Source organism: Calidris pugnax, unplaced genomic scaffold (assembly GCF_001431845.1).
Source record: "Calidris pugnax isolate Ruff unplaced genomic scaffold, ASM143184v1 scaffold352, whole genome shotgun sequence".
NCBI classification, from domain to species: domain Eukaryota; kingdom Metazoa; phylum Chordata; class Aves; order Charadriiformes; family Scolopacidae; genus Calidris; species Calidris pugnax.
The window spans coordinates 512,450-531,041 of record NW_015091110.1 but is presented as its reverse complement, the minus strand read 5'-3'; the positions used below and the strand labels follow the sequence as shown (position 1 = coordinate 531,041).

Here is an 18,592-nt window from a genome sequence, read left to right as displayed (position 1 = left end):
TCCAAAATTAACAGTGTTTTTCAACTTATTCCTTGGGTTCTGTGGAGTTCTGACCCACACACAGCCTGCTTAGACAACAACACTTCTAAGACACCTCATTATAGCCACTGTGGCACAGCAAAAATACAGCACCTCTTTCATTGTGGACTGGATGTCCTTCACAGGGAACTGTCTCACCACCAAAATGCACCAACACTACATGACAGCAGTTTGGTACCTAAACATGGTCCTCCTGAAGCACATCTGAGCTTTCATTTTAGCAGTGGGTTAACAAAAGAGTTTCACAAACCAACTTGGAATAGGGCAGAGGCATTTCCATGTGGTGGAGAGGAGAGACACCCCACTTGGGAGTAACAGAGGCCCACTGGGACATCCCCTCACAGGCACTGATGAAAGGGATTGCTTGACTTGTTCCTGACTCTGCAGTCAAGTGATACAGCTACCACCTTTCAGCAAACTCTCACAGCTCCAAACCCCTGGTGTTGTGTTATCTCACAAAAAATAGTGAGAGCAAACTCTCACAGCTCCAAACCCCTGGTGTCGTGTTATCTCACAAAAGTAGTGAGGCACCTACCTTCCATCATGGTCACTGGATCTTCCATTTTGGGCCGTAAGATATTTGGTCCAAAGACTGTAGCCAGGTTCTGGACACTCATCTTGTTAATGCTGGAGTGAGCCTGAACTTCATCAAGGAACCTTGAAAAGCCCCCCCAGAAAAATCAAAGTAGGAGAGGAATAATAAGTAAATTGCTTCTCATTGTGGGGCAGAACAGTTTTGTCCTGTGTTTATACAACCCTCACACTGAAATGCTTCTAGGGACCAGTGCAGCTCAGATACTCAGTAATAACCCCAGATCCCTCCTGGTGTATGAACAAGAGAGGACGGGATGGTTTCTGCCAGAGGTACCAGCCTACAAGGGATCCAGGCTTCTATGGGGTATGGAAAAACAGATTTTCACATTTTTATAGGAATTCTACAATCACACAGGTTGACTTCTGCCAGTTTTCACTTACAGATATAATAGAAGTAAAAAGACATTTCATTCGTCTCCTCATCCTTGAACTAGCAGCCCATGGAAAGAGCTTTGTTGCTTGAATCTGACAAAATACGGATAAAGAGGTTTCCCAAATGCTTCCTGTGAATGCATCAGCTGAACGACCATCAACACAAGAAAAAGATGATGCAAGCCAAAGACAGCACATGAAGAAATCCAGCCAGACTGGCTATCCATGTGTATAAGCTGGAAATCAGCAGAAAGTTTCTAACAGTTAATTTTTGTAATGATTTTGTAATTTGGAACAGCCTCCCAATAGGAGTTGCAGTAAGAGAAAGGCTGTAACAAACACCTGAACAGCTCGTACGTAATTAGCCAAGTTGTAAAAAGGACTATCTGACATACAAACCTACACCAGCAGGAAACAGGACTCAGTGGCCTCAAAAGTGAACAGTCTCACTCTGCATGCACTCCGTTTCCTAACCTATCATTAATTTTTGGATGATTGGATGCGTTTTGGCAAGGAAGAAGTTTCCTTGCCATTCTGCACTACTTGGCAAATTTTTGACTGCTCCTCCTTGCAGCATGACTTTTCCAGGCACTCCCATTTTTTCTGCGGCTCTGCCCTGGAGTGGACACTGTGCTGACACCCAAGAATCCTCACTTTTCTTCACTAAGTTAAAAGAAAATTCTACTTGTCTTTCTTTTCCTCAGTTCTTCACTTAGAAACATGTATAATTGTATTCCCCTGCCTCAGTTGTTCATGTTATGAGGTGCTCAGATATTAAAACAAATGGCTATAGAAGCATGTAGTGATGCAAAATATATTTTTTAAATGTATCTGCTGCTCAGATAAATCTTCCAAGTGTGCAGTATCTGGAAAAAAAATGTCTTTCTTTACTAGTCTTTAGGTACTTCTAGAATAAACAATATCACACATTAGTATCGTTCATACCTGCTGCCAAGGCTGTGGGTGACAGCAATTTGCTTGGCTGATGCTCTGGGGTAAACCAAGAGCTTCCTTCAGGCAGGCTGCACCTTCACCTCCACGTGTTTTATAGGAGCAGTAAGTTACACCTTAGTGATGCTTGAATATTCATACTTTCAGAGTAAATTATTTGCATATAAGACAGAGCCTCACAAAACTTTGTAACTTTTCCAAGCCTTAATTAATTTCACTTACTTGCATATGTATTTGAGGAGGTTGTAGTTGGCTTGGGGCAAATTCTTCACCTGTTTAACCAGTTCCTGGGTACCCTGAGGGACAGGAAAAACAAGAAGGAGAGCTATTAATATAAATGATGCAAAGCAGACGTGACTTTCCTTCAGTACTACAAAATTCTCTTTCCAGAATCAAAACGGTGAACTTTAAAGAAGCTTTAAAGAAGGTGCCATCCAGTGCGTTGTGCCTTACCAAAAATCACAACGTCCAGAACTTGATTCAGTTCTCAAAATCAGTGGAAATCCTCCTGCCAACTTTAATGGTTGATGTAGAAGCCTTCAATTAGCGAGCCCTGTTGGTCTTCAAAGTGTGCCCACTGGCACTGCTATAAACACACCAGCAAAGGTGCCTTCCCAGCACCTGGCCTGTTTGAAACTTCGAGGCGTCGAGTGTAGCACAAATACACTGCAGTAACACTCCACTGAGCAGAGGAGAGACTTTTTTTCTTTTAAAAAGCTAAATGACATTCCAGTTCAACTACCTACTTTTTAATTACTCGCTTCCATTTGCAGTCATTAAGAGCTGTGACATACTTCCTCATAAACTTTCTGTCTTTACATTAAAACGTAAGATGAGACATCTGCTGGAGGAATGACTTAAACCCCTGGAGCTACTTAAATCATCTAATGAAAATCTCTGACTCAGAAGACTATTGTCCTTCCACAGTCCCAAGCTTGTTCCTCTCAATGCTGCAGTTACCCTGGAGATTTGCTTATTTTTTGAGACAACTAAACCTTTTGTGGGAAAAAAAGATACCCAGGGGCATTTGGGAAGAGTGATAGCTGTTAACTAACGATGGAGGGCTGCTAACTAACGATGGAGGGCTGCTAACTAATGATGGAGAAACTCCAGAACCAGCTGGTTCCAAGCCAAAATAGTGCAAGCTGGACATTAATTTCCAACTTTCCTCACTTTATTAAGGATTGTTAGGGAGGGAATTCTGTTGGCCAGCATCTTGTGAGATCTTCCCGATTGCTCTGGTCTAGGCAAGTCAGAAAGACCCAGAGAGCAGTCTGTATTCCTGCCTCCATCCTTAAGGTCCTAAATGTATAGACACTTTTTTTATTCTATATGTCCTACCACAAAAAAAAGTCCTCTAATAAAAACGTGAAACTTAAAAAATAATTCTTAAAACCAGTAAGTCCTTTTTCATTCCTTAGCTTAAAAATTATGCTGGTTTAACAGTGACACAATAGAAAAAACAATAAAAGACCAGTTACTTTTGAAAATCTCAATCCTCTTTTTCAAACTTCTGAAAACATTTGAATCCAGGGCAGCTGCTACTGATGGGAAGGTTAAGGTCAGTTGTTCAGGTCATCAAGTGAGGAGTCTGAACTGGAAACAGGTGAGCTAACCGACCTAATTCCCTCTTGAATTTTGCTCTGTAACCCAATTAATTTCAAATACAGAAATCAGGATGGTATTTGGCACTGTATTTCAAGTGCTCTGAATTAAAATACCATGGCTGCACTGGATGCAAGCCTATGGCTGCAGCCTGGCAAGGAACAGAGGCACTGCATGTCATTCACCACGGGATTTTTGCAGGAATAACTCTTACCTCCTGGAAAATGCTGCTTGTCTAATTTACCACAGATGCAGACTTTCCAAGGAGTGATCCCAAACCCAAGGACTTTGGAATGCATGTAACAGATCAGCACCAATTCGGAGCTTCTGGTTGGGCTGGAAAACTAGCAGTGCCTCAGATGTTCACCCAAATTCAGCCCCTTCTTTAAAAACTGAAAGCCACGTGCTCAGCCCACAGGGCTGCTGTGGTGTCTCTGGAGTACAGGCAGCAGCAGAGGCTGAAATACTCCCATGGCAGCTCATCTCAGACTCAAATTGGGTTTCAGAGATTTTAAGATCTTTCAATTACTCTTACTCTGAAACTGGTTTTCATTTTCAATCCCTCCTCTCCACCAGTTGGGATCAGAATCAAATCTTTTTTAGTGCTTCATTCCTGCTGAGATACCTGGAGGCCCGAGTGCAACCCAAGGTCTGTGTTACGTTTCTGTTTGCATTCCAGCGCCAGGGAATAGCTGAATGGAGAAGGAAGACCAACAGCAATCTGAATGAAAAATGGCAAGCTTCGGGCAGTGCTGGAGATGGGGATGAGGCCAAGCTAACATCATCATAATTCCTATCTACAGGCACCGTGTAGCAGCGTGAGGTGCCAACAATTTTATCTGAACGGCTATTTTGCCTTGAGTAACTCTGCTTTTATTGGAGGGGTGGTTGTACAAAACTAAAGAAAATGGTATACTGAGTCCAAAAAGTCTCATTCAAAACTTCCAAGTGAAAATTGAAAGCAAAATAGTACTTCATGTTAAAACAATAGAATAGTTTCCAAATACCTTTTCAAAATGAACCATTTGGTTTTGAAATTCCCTCCTTGTCATTTTGCGCTAAAAAAATTACGGTTTCAATGAAACCACGTTTTTGAGCAAGGGGATTTTCCACGTGGGAGGCGAGTCAGGCCCTACAGGCTGGGTATGACTCTGCCACGTTCTGCTCCACGCGCTACTGTGCACGTACAACCTTCTCCACCCTCCCTTCCCAAAAAGTAAACAGCCCTTGTTGAGGTTCCAGACTTTCCCCACAAAAGAAAACGGTGATGTTTACAACAGCAGCTTAACCGGACAACTTTGTGCTACCAGCAGTAGCTTTTTGTAAGCTTTTATTTCTGCTATCCAGTGCTCCTCGTTGCCTTTTTAATCCCAAGAGAACACCCCTCTACAGCTCATCCGGGCCTGGCCTTGCTCCCACAAAACCAACACAGATGTTGCTTCGCAAAGCGCTGCAGCCTGTGCAGGCAAAATCAGGCAAACTCCCTCGTTAATAAGCCGAGCAGCGATATACAATTATGTTTGCCCAACTTGGCAGTGTCTCTACTCTTGTGCAATAGCGCCTAACGCACCCAAGAGTTCCCAGTCTGCACATCTTTATGACCAAAAGGTAACCTTGGAAACGCTGCTGTTTCTGGTGGGATCAGCCATGGCGCTGCCTGTTACAGAGCACCCTGCAGAGATACAGGAATTGAGGGAGGATGAGAGAAAATGAGCCCGTTTTGGAGCTAGTAGACACATACCTGCAGCTATTAAAAGACCCCACCAGTGCACTGACACACAGACGTGGCTGTGTGCAGGATGCAAGTGTGTGCTGACGTGCTGTGAGTACTTATTACTCCTCATGGGAGTACAGACAGTAGCAAACTTGCCTTTTATCCGTAAAAAAAAATGACATTATCAAAGGTGCTACCTCTGAGGCATGCAAACAAGCATCTTCCTGTGGGCACCATGAAAGACTGAATCTCCCCAGAGCCTTCTGCCACTCGAACTGAAGATGAACCCCAGGCTCTCAGCAAAGAGCAGTTTTTACAATCCCACCAGAGACAAAGATGCAAGCACGCTCTTGAGGCCACACACAGAAAAGGGACAGAACTGTGATCTGCAGTTTATAAGCCCTCAGGTCTTTGCTGCTTGAGCTGACACAACAACTCTTACAGCTTTTTTAAACTTCTGTTTTAGAAGGTGGCACAGTTCCACCCATATTAGACCAGATCCAACGTGCCTTTGCAGTCAGCAAAGAACTCAGGCCTCACCACAAGAGGAACAATATGGATGAAACAGATCAATTAATCATATTGTTAATTATCCTGCTCCTCCCAAGCAGTGAATAAAAATTTCCATGATTGCCACAGACTTGGAGGTTTTTGTCAGCCCTTTTCCTTGCCTAGAAACCAAAGAGAGGAACATCATAAGAAGGTTCTGACAAAGTATTCATAGCATTCTTTCCCCCATTTCGGGATAGTATCACAGCCTGCCCTTTTGTAGTGTCTTTCCTCTGAGAAATACAAAGACCATCACACTGATCAACATCTCATCAACCAAAAACCTTGGGAAGCAGACGTGCTGTTCTGATACATGAAACTGAAAACACAGAAAAAGGGAGTGACTTCATACAGCTTGCTAATGAGTCAACAGCAAGGCTGGGAAAGGAACCCAGATCTCCTACCTTGCATCTTTTGCTGATTTAACTAAAGAACAGCTTTGCTCAGAAGAAAGAAGCACGAGGCTACGAGACTGACTTCACAAAAACTCCTGCTTCAAGCAGGAGTCTGTGATATTGATGGCCAAATCACAGCTTCAGGAAAATTCCTGGGAACTTCACAGATTTAAATCAAGATTCAAGAGTGATGAGAATAAAGCTGTACTACATTGAGTCTTGGGAACAATCTTTGAGGTAGAAGGAGGCAGATTAGAAGGATCACTGACCTCTCCCTCATCTTTTGAGAGCAGCTGTCCACAAGAAAGAAAGTCTTCATATTTGGCAAAGGGGATGACAGGCTCTGGCAGCTCTCGAAGGTAAAGCTTCAGGAGGGACGCCACAGTGTGAACATCCGTGTTGCTGCAATAGAGAAGAGGGAAGGAAATTTAGAAACCCACACTACCCCGAAGCGTGATGCCTTTTTTGGGGGGGTGCACCAAGGTCTCTCTTCCTAGGAACAGGGACAAAGTAGGCACATGGGAGGAAGCTGTACTGCCACGTGTTTGTGCTGGGCAGAAGGGTCTACCTGGGAACAAGGGAAATCTCCCATTTTGTCAAGATATAAATGCATCTCGGGCAAAAGGGGCAGTGGAAGCCCATGACAGTGCTTAAGCCAGGGTGGTGCTGTGGTTCCTCAACCACCATAGATGGGGAATGTCTGCAACACAGTCCAGGCAAGTGCACACTCATCACGTAGCACTGACAATAGAGCTCTGCATCCTCGTGCAATCAAACATCACCCCTGGTCCTCTCACTGCTCCCTCCTGCCTGATACTCTCCCCACTCAGCACCCACCTGCCTCTCATGGGCCAGGCCCACAAGTGTCCTGGTCAATCATTCAGAAAAAAACAGGATGCTGTGTTTCCTCCAGGCCCTATATTGCCATTTGGTAGGGTTGCCTGGCCCATGGGTCAGGTCTCCTCCTCCATGCTGGGGTATCTGCCATTTCCTAGCCCACCTCTTACACTGGGATATCAGTTTTTCTTTCCTCTCCCACTCCAGGAACTTCTTTTTCCTCTTCTCTCTCCTTTACTTTAAGTTGGGATTTGAGGTGTCAGATCCTATGATGAAGACGCACTTATTCTTCCCTTTCCATTTCCTACCCAGCTTTTGATGTATGGCCATACCTGTCCCTCATTCCAAGTCTCCTGTTGTACAAATTCATTAATCTTTGCAGATTACCTCAAAGGTTTCGACTGTTGGAAATCTAAACAGATTCTGTCACCAGCTCCCTACCAGCTCCCCACCATTGCCCTGAGAGTATGCCTCTCTCTAAATCTCTAAATAACTCTGAGAAAAACACATCAGGAACCAGAGCTTCAAATCCTCACCTCTGTCTAAATGCTGAATCTCTTCTGCTTAGCATGTTTTCAAGCATTTTTGGAACACACAGCTGAAACAAACCAGGAAAAATTATAACAGGAAGCTGCCAGCAGCTACCACTTGCCATTAATCCTGACCATGCCATTCCTTTTAAACAGCTCCATCATCTTTGAGAATACCACAGTTTCACCTAGTGGTTTTCTTCAGTCGATTATGAATGCTTTACAAATGAGGTCAGACCTTTATTATTATTTTCTTTTTTTAGTGTAGAGTTTCAGGCGTGGATGGTAGATTTGATTATCATTTAAAAGCAGAGCCCAGGCCACAGCCTCAGGTCTGCTGGCTCCGGTTATCGTGCCATCACAAGGACATGTGAAATCCAGCCAAACTTCCAGTGGCATCGAAGTGCTGGCGGTGCTTCCAAAACAGCCACTCCTGGCCTTTGTTAAGGATATACATTTGCATTTAAAACCCAAATTGGAAAAGCAAGCCTTTTAAAAATGAATATTTCAATTATCGGTCATCACAGAGATCTGATCCACCGTGGAACAGGCAGGCTCCAGCGTTTGGAATGTCACTGTAGATACAAAAAGATGTCTAAAAGCACTGATTGCAACTAGGGAAACAACAAGGATATTCCTTTCACTGCACCTGATTTGGAGACAAGCATAGGGGTATCTGCTGCTGCCTAGGTGTTCCATGCCAGACATGGAGAGCTTTAGTTACTCACAGAGAAAATGAGGCTGGTGAGGAAGAGGAGCATTTCACTGTGACTATAGATGTCAGAGACCAGAGAGCTGGGCCCACAAGTCACCCTGGTAGTGGTGGAAAGAGCAAAAGGCAATGACCCTCTGACTGTCACACTGCTCACACACCCCGAGGCTTGTCTCCTTTAACTCTGTACTGAACCTTCAGTTATCACACTCCAGATCAGCCACCCAAAAGGCAGGAATTCCTTCCCTTTACTGCCCCTGATAAAGGTGAGACTTAGCACTGATGGATTTAGCCAGTGCAAATGCCTATGGAAATAAAGGGGCTTTCTGCTTTGAAAATGCTGGGGGGAGGCTTGGCTTATCTTCATGACAATGAAGTTGGTTTGGATTAGACTGAGGTAAAACATGAAAGTGAAACCCGCATTCCTAATTAATTCCTGCCATAGGCACTCCTCTTCCAGAATATGAGCATTTTCCGGAATAACTTTGTTCGCTTCATGAATGAAGATAATTCTAGTTCTGAACTAGAACACCCAGGCATTCAGTTCAAAATACAAAGATTTTGTTTAAGAAAAGATGAAGTGAGACAATTTGACGATTTCAAACTTTTTTTTTTTTTTCATGAAAACATCTCTAAATATTTGACACTTCCATTTAGGGAACAAACACTGACTGTGGTTAAGAATCAAAGGAAAGAGGATGGGTGGTCTGGGAAGCTGAGGGGAGGGAAGAATTAGAAGAATGTTCCCAATAAACTCTAAGGATATTCTTCCTAGGATGAGACTGCGCTGCCCATGCAGGAGAGCTCTCAGCAGCAGGCAGGGACACCATTTGGAATGCTGAGACTGGAAGAGATGCCACATCAGTGCTGGGGATACACCAGGTGCTGCCTCCATCACCTGGGAATATTTTGCTAGGAAATTCCAGCAAGAAATGGAGCCAGGTCTCCAAGTCAAGATCCCAGATCTGATCCCACTTCTGGACCTGTGACAGAGATTGAGCCAGACCTTACACAACAGCCTCGGAGACAAATATCCCTGGAGTTCAAGGTGTCTGTTAGGGTCAAGGCCCATTTCTCAAAGCACTGTTTAGGTTAGCACCATCCCGACCTTCACATCGGGAAACGTTCGTTACGGAGTATGGACAGGATTTGCCTGCGAGGGCTCTGAGAGCATCCACTCTCCTGATGATTTGATGGTCTGGGCTCATGGCCAAGGCAGAGATAGCACAGCCAGAGCTGCCCCCCTTCCCTGGCTGACCTTGGATGGAGCACTCGGAGCCGGGGCTGACGCTCTTCCCGTGGGAGCCCACGTTAAGCTCAGCCTCTACCATTTATCCCGCGTCCGAGCTAAAACTCCCACTGCTACACAGCAATTTCAGAAATGTTTGACTCAAGTTTTGTTGAAAAGCAAAAGATACATTCAGTGTTCAACTAGATGTTCCATCTCAGCTGCTGAAATCATGGTTTTGTTATGAGACACTGACCGATTCTCTGCATTGCACACACAACGGCCAGGGAAGATGTGTGAGATGGTGGTGACTTTTCTGAAACCTAGTGATAGAGTTTATTGCTGCTGTGTGCTGCTGTGATTATAGCAAAGGAGAAAGCAACATCTGAAAGCAGTAAAACACCTAGTTCACCTCTGTCATATCCATTTCCATGGTGGGATCCCGCCAACTGCTGAGAACGTGGCATCCAAAACTAGCAATGCATTTCATTCAACGTGGGCTTACACCAAAACACTGCATCTACATTAATGGCTCCCACTTCTCCCTCTGCTCAAGCAATTAGCAGAACGAAGGCCTCCACACCCAAGACCATGCAGGAGAAAGCCCCAGCAGCACTTTAAATGATGAAAACAGTGGTATGGAAAGGAGATGTAAACAGGGATAGCCCCTGCAAGGCCATTCCTGCCAGATTTTACACGCCTGAATTTGGTGATGTCAACTCACCTGTCAAAAAGGGGCTTCTCTCCACAGTCAAAAGAATCCTGCAGATCTTTGACCAGGTTGGCTTGGCCAGGCATCCGAAAGAGCCCCTCCTCCGTAAGACCTCTCTCCCGAATAAAATCCACGCACTGTTCCACCAGCAGCGGGGCCAGGCGCTGGCCATACTTCCTCTCATACTGCACGGTGTCCTCCAACCGCTGGCCAAAGATCCCTGCCAACAGAGAGCAAGAGGGACATCTGGGAGTCAGCTTCAGCTCTTCGGGAGCTACCACTCAGGGCACACCATGAGAGAAACTTTCACATGGAGGGCATGAACCTATGTGAAGGCCCAGTTTCTAACAGACTCAGAAGAGTAAAATTATTTTGAAAAACAAGAATTATATGCTGAATGATTTTTTTTTTTTTTCCTGCTTAAGAGTGCTTCAAGCTATCCTCTGCCCTAATCCAGTTTATATCTCATTATACACAAGGAACGTGGGATTAAGATTATGTGTGTGATTATCCACAGCTGTGCTGAATCTGGATTAAGTAATTATACTTCCATGGCATCTTCTGTCCCAAGAATGCCAAAACAAATGCTGTGTTGACTTGATAGGACAGAATTCCTTTCTGCATTCACCCACCTCTTCGCTGTCACACAGTTGCCCTTCCAAAATTTGATCTGTTTGGCCCAACTGGCTCTGGGAGTCAGCTTCAGCTCTTCGGGAGCTTCAAGAGCTTCAGGGCACACCATGAGAGAAACTTTCACATGGAGGGCATGAACCTATGTGAAGGCCCAGTTTCTAACAGACTCAGAAGAGTAAAATTATTTTGAAAAACAAGAATTATATGCTGAATGATTTTTTTTTTTTTTCCTGCTTAAGAGTGCTTCAAGCTATCCTCTGCCCTAATCCAGTTTATATCTCATTATACACAAGGAACGTGGGATTAAGATTATGTGTGTGATTATCCACAGCTGTGCTGAATCTGGATTAAGTAATTATACTTCCATGGCATCTTCTGTCCCAAGAATGCCAAAACAAATGCTGTGTTGACTTGATAGGACAGAATTCCTTTCTGCATTCACCCACCTCTTCGCTGTCACACAGTTGCCCTTCCAAAATTTGATCTGTTTGGCCCAACTGGCAGCAATCCCACTAGCAGAGGACTGCTAACACGACAGAACACAGCTGTCAGCATTAAAACTTGCTCTTGTGAAAATAGCCTACTATTCTGCAAGCTTTATTATTTATTTTTTTCCTATTTTTTTAAATTGCTGGAGTAAAATACATGCAAAACATATTGCCTTTCCTACTAAAACATGTGCACTGCACCTTGAAAATATCAGAAGCACCAGATACTCTAAAACCAGACTGGCCTAGGTAATTCTTAAGTCAGGTCTACTGTAGACATCTATCACCAAATATGAAGCTCTGTCTCTCTCTTTGGGGAAATCAGAGTTTCTGCTTGATACCAGCTCCTGAATGCCACTATTGGCACCAAATCTTTTCAACAACACAGACGAGGCTCAGGCTGCAAGACCCAGAGGTCTTAGTTCAATCCCTGCCACTAATTATCTGCTCCGTCTAAAAGGACAGCCACTGAGTTGGGTTCTGAACCCCTAATTCTAGCACCCTACAAGGGAGGAGAGCATCCAGGTTAACCATATTTTGGTCATGAGAATTCCCTAAGTGAGAGAACCCCAGAATCTACTCCATTTCACATGAGATGAGACCATATTAGATAGGAAATTCTACTCAAAAGATTTCTCAAAGCAACAGGAAGCTTTCCAGTGATATCAAGGAGCTTTAGATCATGCTTTCAGCACTCAGTTAATCCTGCAGGTCTGCAGCATGCAGTGCTGGAGTTACTGTGTTCCCAACCACCAGCCAGAAGCGGTGTTTATTGGATGCATTCACGTGCTGATACCAGGCCAGAGAAATAGGTAGTTTCTTAAGTCACCTTCCTGCTACTAACCACATTTTCCATTTTTATTTTGGTGCTGTATTCACGAGAGGCTGATAACTCCTGACAGCAAGTTTCTGAACCACCGTTCACTGTCCTCCATGGGAGACATCATGTCAAACCATCCCTGCTTCCTACACCCCGTCCAACCCTGCTGAATCCTCCATGAAACACACCTTTCACTCTCCGTTTCAACTCCCTGAATGAATCACACAAGAAGGATCCTAGAGCTCAATTTCCTTTCCCTGCCAGTTTGTTACACATCAGAAGACAGAAACCTTCCGTGCACTCCAGCCTACACAACTGCATTACAGTATCAGAGCTGGAGGGCCATGAAGAGTCTCCAAGGAAATTCCCTCCTTATCCTGGCAGGAGGGCATGCCCTGGAGCATGGGAGTGACTTATCTCTATCACTGTAAATATTGGTTTTCTTGCAGAGTAAAGGTTTTACTAGTTCTCATTGCAAGTCTGTCTGAATTTTCACAGAGAGGGGTGTCTCTGAAGTCAAGTTCTAGGACAGGAAATCTCTTCCTGCTTTTGCACAGGTTGCTTTGTAATCTCCTCCTGTAATCCCTGCTGTCATGATGGGGCACAGCAGAACCCATCACGGTGTGTGGGGCTCAGCATTGTCCAAGGGTTTCCAGGGCACTTACAGAGGCTGGGCAGCCATGAAAGAACAACCTTTTCAGCCCAGTTTCTCAGGTAACTTCTGAATCCGGATCACAGCTGAAAAAGCAAAGTCTCCATGGCCTGTTCATCTCAGCTCCCTGCTGACTCTGCTCAACATTTGCATATCACAGTAAATACACACAGGAATGATCCAGGTAATGAGCTGCAAGCCCCTGTGTCCTGTCTAACCTCCCTCATCTATTCTGCCAGTAACCACTTCTCCCTCTTCCTCTGAGCTGAATGTTTGATTCTGGGCCACGGGCCAACACAAAGCAAGGTCCTTCAGCATTAATTACAGCAAGAGTGGGTCAGACCCCAGGCTGTGCACCTTAGAGAAAAAAACTCCATCTGACCACCAACCTCTGAGCCAGGCTCCCTCCCACCGGATCCATCTATTTCCTTGAAATGATCCATTCTTCTAGATGCAACACATCCAGGTTTAGGGAGGTCAGGGTGTGGTAGGCATCAGGGCAATCACAGGATAGTAGCCCTGTTTTCTCAGCTCTCCACTTGTTGAATCACAGCCCTGTTTCCTAGAGGGCCTGTCTAGGGAAGGCTCTGGGAAATTCCCCAGGTGCAGAGCAGAGAAAGAATGTTTTTCCAGAAGGTCACATTCTGGTGTTCTAGACCTAACTCAGAGCCAGGACAAAGGCAGTGTCAGACACACACACATACAAGAACACACAGAATAACCTCATGCAGAATCTCCACTCTCAGTGTGAAGCTTTGCCTGCTTTTCCCCAGCCTTGGCCACTCTGTGCTTAGGAACATGCTCTCATACCTCTCAGGAAACATCATTCTTTGCCATCCCAGTCAACCCGGATCACAACAGCAGTAGCTTTCCATAGGAACAATCAATCCTGCAGTGACTACAGCCAGAGACCCCTGAGACAGAGGTTAAGGAATGTGACACTGAGATAGAAGGGTGACCTGCTCTGAGGTTCTGAAGGAGCAGCAGATGGACCTTTCACACTCTCAGTATTACCATTACTATGGGTATCTGCTGCAGAACCAGATCCAGGGGACCTTGTCCTTCCTCCTTCTCAGGTATGGAGGTTGGAAAGACCTTTTTCTCCTGGATGGAAACAGTGATCTTTGGAGGAAACAAAGGCATTGTAATATTCTTCTACTGCAATACCACTCTTCTCCCTTCACACCATTTCAAACAGGTAACAAGAAAAACCACTCACAAGACCAAGACTGACATGACTGAGGATGAAGCTGATGTACCTGTCATCTGATGAGTGCAGGGAGCTGGCAAAAGGGTGGGTTTCTTCTCATGTGACAGTGTGTGCCAAAGTGCTGTGCAGGTGAGATCATGCAGCCCTCACAGGCCATTTTTTATGGAGGGGAAGAAAAGACCCTGAAACCATTGCCAGGGTGAAAGACTTCTCCCAGCCCAGCTCTCTTGGCTGCCTCCCACCTTGGTCTGGCAGCCCCACTCCAGCCCAAATCCAACCACAGACCTATGTTTTCTCTTTCCCTCAACCCCGAACCCTGATTTTCCAGGTTCCATTTTTATTTTGGTGCTGTATTCACAAGAGGCTGATAACTCCTGACAGCAATTTTCTGAACCACCGTTCACTGTCCTCCATGGGAGACATCATGTCAAACCATCCCTGCTTCCTACACCCCGTCCAACCCTGCTGAATCCTCCATGAAACACACCTTTCACTCTCCGTTTCAACTCCCTGAATGAATCACACAAGAAGGATCCTAGAGCTCAATTTCCTTTCCCTGCCAGTTTGTTACACATCAGAAGACAGAAACCTTCCTTGCACTCCAGCCTACACAACTGCATTACAGTATCAGAGCTGGAGGGCCATGAAGAGTCTCCAAGGAAATTCCCTCCTTATCCTGGCAGGAGGGCATGCCCTGGAGCATGGGAGTGACTTATCTCTATCACTGTAAATATTGGTTTTCTTGCAGAGTAAAGGTTTTACTAGTTCTCATTGCAAGTCTGTCTGAATTTTCACAGAGAGGGGTGTCTCTGAAGTCAAGTTCTAGGACAGGAAATCTCTTCCTGCTTTTGCACAGGTTGCTTTGTAATCTCCTCCTGTAATCCCTGCTGTCATGATGGGGCACAGCAGAACCCATCACGGTGTGTGGGGCTCAGCATTGTCCAAGGGTTTCCAGGGCACTTACAGAGGCTGGGCAGCCATGAAAGAACAACCTTTTCAGCCCAGTTTCTCAGGTAACTTCTGAATCCGGATCACAGCTGAAAAAGCAAAGTCTCCATGGCCTGTTCATCTCAGCTCCCTGCTGACTCTGCTCAACATTTGCATATCACAGTAAATACACACAGGAATGATCCAGGTAATGAGCTGCAAGCCCCTGTGTCCTGTCTAACCTCCCTCATCTATTCTGCCAGTAACCACTTCTCCCTCTTCCTCTGAGCTGAATGTTTGATTCTGGGCCACGGGCCAACACAAAGCAAGGTCCTTCAGCATTAATTACAGCAAGAGTGGGTCAGACCCCAGGCTGTGCACCTTAGAGAAAAAAACTCCATCTGACCACCAACCTCTGAGCCAGGCTCCCTCCCACCGGATCCATCTATTTCCTTGAAATGATCCATTCTTCTAGATGCAACACATCCAGGTTTAGGGAGGTCAGGGTGTGGTAGGCATCAGGGCAATCACAGGATAGTAGCCCTGTTTTCTCAGCTCTCCACTTGTTGAATCACAGCCCTGTTTCCTAGAGGGCCTGTCTAGGGAAGGCTCTGGGAAATTCCCCAGGTGCAGAGCAGAGAAAGAATGTTTTTCCAGAAGGTCACATTCTGGTGTTCTAGACCTAACTCAGAGCCAGGACAAAGGCAGTGTCAGACACACACACATACAAGAACACACAGAATAACCTCATGCAGAATCTCCACTCTCAGTGTGAAGCTTTGCCTGCTTTTCCCCAGCCTTGGCCACTCTGTGCTTAGGAACATGCTCTCATACCTCTCAGGAAACATCATTCTTTGCCATCCCAGTCAACCCGGATCACAACAGCAGTAGCTTTCCATAGGAACAATCAATCCTGCAGTGACTACAGCCAGAGACCCCTGAGACAGAGGTTAAGGAATGTGACGCTGAGATAGAAGGGTAACCTGCTCTGAAGTTCTGAAGGAGCAGCAGATGGACCTTTCACACTCTCAGTATTACCATTACTATGGGTATCTGCTGCAGAACCAGATCCAGGGGACCTTGTCCTTCCTCCTTCTCAGGTATGGAGGTTGGAAAGACCTTTTTCTCCTGGATGGAAACAGTGATCTTTGGAGGAAACAAAGGCATTGTAATATTCTTCTACTGCAATACCACTCTTCTCCCTTCACACCATTTCAAACAGGTAACAAGAAAAACCACTCACAAGACCAAGACTGACATGACTGAGGATGAAGCTGATGTACCTGTCATCTGATGAGTGCAGGGAGCTGGCAAAAGGGTGGGTTTCTTCTCATGTGACAGTGTGTGCCAAAGTGCTGTGCAGGTGAGATCATGCAGCCCTCACAGGCCATTTTTTATGGAGGGGAAGAAAAGACCCTGAAACCATTGCCAGGGTGAAAGACTTCTCCCAGCCCAGCTCTCTTGGCTGCCTCCCACCTTGGTCTGGCAGCCCCACTCCAGCCCAAATCCAACCACAGACCTATGTTTTCTCTTTCCCTCAACCCCGAACCCTGATTTTCCAGGGAAGCACTAGAAAAGGTCACCAAGAATTGCACGGACAAAATATTTCACCAAAGCCAAGTCCGTTGGTAACTGCAGCTGTCCCTTTGCAGCCCCAAGCACACTGCAACTCTATGATTTTTCTTTCTCTCTATCCCAGCCCTGATTTTTTTTTTGCTGAGCCATACACAAGGGCCCCCAGCCACTGCTCAGAAGAAAGGTTGCTCCCAGGCCAAGTCTTTTGGCAGTAAGAGCATTAGGGTTGGGGTTTAGGGAGGGAAAGCAGAGAACTGCAGTCATGGTGGGGCTGGAAAGTTGGCCTTGGAGAACTCGTTCATCTGTGCAGTGGCTGCCAAGCTCGTCCATGGCTTAGAAAAGGAAATTAGTGTTAGGGTTCAGAGAAGGAGCAAGCTGAGAGCTATCTTGAGAGTGTGGCTGGAAAGAGACTGTCAAAGGCAAGTTGGAGCTGCTGACAGTTCTGGGCTCACGGAAATCTTCCATCTGGGCACCTGCTGGGGGGACCTCGATGAAGTTTAGCCTCAGGAAAATTGCTGCTGGGACACTCACAGCTACACTGGCAAGAGACACAGGAGATGCACCTACCTCAGCCTCCCAGGGCCAAAGAGGACAGACTGAGAAGGTGATGTCCTACTAGTTCTGTAAAGCTCATCTCACCTCAGCTCGGCGTCAGGAAGGCTTGTACTGAAACTACCAGGATATGAAAGCTGGGATGGTCAGGGACTGCCCCTGCCTCACAAGGAAAAGCTAATGTGGAGCCAGTCACACGCAGCCGCATCCGCCGGCTCCTCAAGGCACAAGCCTGTTTTTAATCACCGGGGCCTGTAGCTCAGACTGAACTTGGCAGCACTTCACTCCATTTGATGATCCTGCTGGAAGACATTAAAGTCTTTCTTTTCATTCAGAAGAAGGGGAACCAGTGCCATCCAGTCACACTCCCAGACAGAGTTAGGCTGGAAATAAAGCCAAAAAGCTACTAGCAACCCAAGAGTTAACTTTCCTTGTCGTACCCTTATCTATAGCTAGGCCCTTTTGTTTGGTTTTAAAGGAGAAAAAAAAACCCAGCCTGCCTGGGACCACATCTTTAATCTCACAAAGATTCAAGAGATACTAAAAAAAATGGGCTAGCAGAGCTACAGAATTTCTTTCTTCTACTCCAACAAGTCGCCTCTGTTCTTTAAAGATTTAGGTGGCTCGATGTGGAAAAAGCGAGCCAGGAATGATGCACTGAGTAAGACACAGACGGGCTCTCTGTCCTGGCCTGAATAGCTCACCCACCAGCTCCAGGCATACAAAGCCTATACATTCAGCTATGCTGTCCAGACATGCAGTGGGCAGGAAAATATATGCTCTCCGCTTCATTTTTCCTCATCAGAGCTCTGATTTCAACCAAAATAAACTCAAGACAGAGATAATAAAGTCAGTCCATTTTCTTTACGGGGAGGACCGAGGACTCTGTACATGCTTAAAGTGGGAAAAGTGCAGACACACCTACATCAGCTGTGCGTCCAGCTCAGTACACACACGTTGGAAGATGTGTGGGAAGATAATGAGGCACACACCTGGATGCTGCCGTACAGCACTACGTACACCCGCGCATGCATGTGGTGCCTCACAGACAGGCAGCTTGTGGATGTAAGGATTGTGTACGTGCTCACCTGCACAGGTAAGCCTCTGCTTTTACCTTCCCACATCCATGCTTAGGCTCCCAGTTATCTGTCCCTCTCACACATGAAAGCACTGAGAAAAAACCACGGGCAGACATTCAGAAATGCATCTGCTTCCACAGCACAAAACACACACAAACCTATAACTCTTGTTTCCCCTCCCCTGGCCCACCCAAGCACACACTATGGGAATTACTGAATTACTGCAGCAGCCACTGAAATAAAGAGTTCCACGGTAGGAGCTGTACATGCCTAAGAAAAGATAGTCCCTAACAACTAAACAGCACGGCCAGACAAAGCATGTGAGAATGGGGGAAAGGAAAGGAAGCGACAGATAATTAGGAACCAGGAGAACACGATGAAGTAACTTGCCCAAGGTCACACAAATGGGTCTGTGGGA

General features: G+C 45.7%; 1 protein-coding gene across 4 annotated transcripts in view; it reads right to left on the bottom strand.

Moving 5' to 3' along the window:
* The window catches only part of ARHGAP22 (Rho GTPase activating protein 22), a 133,971-nt gene that overhangs the window by 8,678 nt on the left and 106,701 nt on the right, over positions 1–18,592 (bottom strand). For all 4 annotated transcript variants that reach the window (XM_014958050.1, XM_014958051.1, XM_014958052.1 and 1 more), the window contains 4 exons: positions 10,251–10,458; positions 6,489–6,621; positions 2,179–2,252; positions 575–696 (listed from right to left, as the gene is read on the bottom strand). In XM_014958050.1, the coding sequence (XP_014813536.1) occupies positions 575–696; positions 2,179–2,252; positions 6,489–6,621; positions 10,251–10,458 (537 nt within the window). The remainder of the gene's footprint in view (positions 1–574; positions 697–2,178; positions 2,253–6,488; positions 6,622–10,250; positions 10,459–18,592) is intronic.